We start from the raw sequence: 2,562 nt of genomic DNA on the forward strand, positions 1-2,562 counted from the left end.
AAAAAAAAAATATATATATATATGTATATATATGTGTGTGTGTGAGTAAATATAAGATCCACCATTGAGAAAGACCCCACTTAACATTATTGCCTTTGTTGTTTGCTTTGAGTAGTCATCTCTAGTGGTTTACTAAAAAGGTTTAGTATCCAATTGCAGATTTGATAGAGATTTGAGATGGAGAACAGGAGTGCAACTATTTCCAGTCATTTGTGAGAGCTCTAATGGTTTTAAGATCACCAAAGCTGCTTTAGAAGAAGCATATGAGAAAACCCAAGAAGCCAACATCAATCTAAAGGGTCTTCTCATCACCAATCCATCAAACCCTTTAGGAACTACCTTGGACAAAGAGACACTTCAAACCATAGTGAGCTTCATCAACAAGAAGAACATCCATTTAGTCTGTGATGAGATATATGCAGCCACAGTCTTCAGCCAACCCAAGTTCACAAGCATTTCAGAGATGGTAGAAGAAGATGGTGATTGCAATAAAGACCTCATCCACATTGTTTATAGCCTCTCAAAGGATATGGGTTTTCCAGGCTTCAGGGTTGGGATAGTATATTCATATAATGATGAGGTTGTGAACTGTGCTAGAAAGATGTCAAGCTTTGGACTTGTCTCAACACAGACACAACACCTTATAGCAACTATGTTATCAGATGATGAGTTTGTAGAGAGGTTCTTGGTGGAGAGTCCAAATAGATTAGCTAAAAGGTATAACTTCATCAGAAGTGAACTTGGTAAAGTAGAGATTGAATGTTTAGACAGTAATGCAGGTCTATTTTGCTGGATGGACTTGAGGAAGCTTCTTACAGAACCAACACTGGAAGAAGAGATGAAGATATGGAGGGTTATAGTCCATGATGCTAAGCTCAATGTTTCACCTGGTTCGTCTTTCCATTGCTTAGAGCCTGGTTGGTTTAGGGTTTGTTTTGCAAATATGGATGATGAGACCATGGAAGTAGCTCTAAAGAGAATGCAGAAATTTGTGGGGAAACCCAAAGAAGAGGAGGTAGTGGCTGCAGTATTAAGGAGTACTAAACGTTCCAAGAGCAATCTTAGGGTAAGCCTAAGCTTCAAATCAAGGAGGATGGAAGAGTCTCTCATGTCGCCATGCACTATGTCACCACACTCACCCCTTGTTAGTGCTAGGACATAAGGCCATATGTGTGCCTAATGGAATGTCTTTATTTATAAATAACTGTCCTAGTTTTTATCTTATTATATTTTAAATATTTTAAATACTTTCGGTGTAAACCATGTGACATATTAATGTGAAGTCCTTAGTTTTTTTCTGCAGATGGCAATGCTGAAGGTGGAGTTACTAAGGCCTCTTGTTTTCTTGCCTGAGTTTTACAGTCTTATTCGTTATATATCTGTTAGAACAAGCATCAAAGAAACATGAATAGAAAACAAATAGATTCACGTAAGACACAAAGATTTATTCACACACCGATGTGATGTGCTACATCCACGGACGAAAGTGAAAATGATTCATTATATGATGGAAAAAAATTATAGTGGATATCTCTCACGAACACCCAAACTCATGGCAAGAACTCTTGCCCAGAATCCTAACTAGGAAATCCCCTTTACCTCTTGTTTTTATCTTACTTTCACAAAAGGACGTCAACTCTTATAAATATTTCTCCAAGTCCTATGGGCCCATTGGGTCGCATCCCCTCTGCTATCATCATAGACCTTCCAAAAAAAAAAAATCCCCCTTGGGTTGTCACCAAAATATATTGAAGCGGATCAATCTTGGTCAATAATTCAGGACATAATAACAATTTAATTTTTTTTTTAATATATTAAATCTATTATTTTTAGAAAGGAAAAAAAAATGAATGTGGATCAAATAACACAAGAGACAATTATGTGACCTAACAAAAGGTATAATTATGTAATCTAGAATTTGTGACAAAATTGTCTTCCAAGCAAATATGGTGGAAGACTACCTACTCAAATTGATTACATAACATAGAAAGTTGGAGATTATCAGGACAGTTAGAGTCCCACTCGAACTCAAGCTCTAGAGTCATACTCATACTCAACAACCTCTCCTACATTATAGGTATTTTTAGTGAGCACAAACTCTAGAGACTGACTTGCAGTCCAAGACTACCTCATGAGACAACAGAGTTGGAATAGGATTCTCACATGTGATAATAAACTTTCAGTATTAATAGAGTCCTACCCTATAACTAATACACAGTGTTAGAGTTTAAGTCTGTAACCCACATGTGATCATAGAGTTTGTCTATAACTCAATGACTGTAATCTCTATATAAGAGCACTATTGCACACTCATTAAAGCTAATGCCAATATACTACTTCAACATGGTATCAGAGCATCATAAGCTCCACCGAGCACCTCCCTCATCACCATGCATTCCTCTTTATCTCCCACAGCCATGACCTCTCTTCTTCCCTTTCAAAAAAAAAAAGAGACCAACGTCCCTTTCTCCATCTCCCACTTCCTCTTTCCCACAACCCACGTTCTCTCCCTCTTCTCTTTCAAAAAAATAAAAAAAAAAGCAAGACCAAAACCCAACCCAC

At 37.2% G+C, this 2,562-nt stretch overlaps 1 protein-coding gene across 1 annotated transcript in view; it reads left to right on the forward strand.

Annotated features, from left to right (window-relative positions):
* Nucleotides 1-1,162, forward strand: part of LOC122070970 (1-aminocyclopropane-1-carboxylate synthase-like) — a 3,005-nt gene extending 1,843 nt beyond the window's left edge. Inside the window, exon 4 of the mRNA XM_042635230.1 lies at nt 160-1,162. Coding sequence (XP_042491164.1) covers nt 160-1,162 — 1,003 coding nt within the window. The remainder of the gene's footprint in view (nt 1-159) is intronic.
* The last annotated feature ends 1,400 nt before the right edge of the window (nt 1,163-2,562 follow it).

Source organism: Macadamia integrifolia, unplaced genomic scaffold (assembly GCF_013358625.1).
Source record: "Macadamia integrifolia cultivar HAES 741 unplaced genomic scaffold, SCU_Mint_v3 scaffold_15A, whole genome shotgun sequence".
Classification (NCBI taxonomy): domain Eukaryota; kingdom Viridiplantae; phylum Streptophyta; class Magnoliopsida; order Proteales; family Proteaceae; genus Macadamia; species Macadamia integrifolia.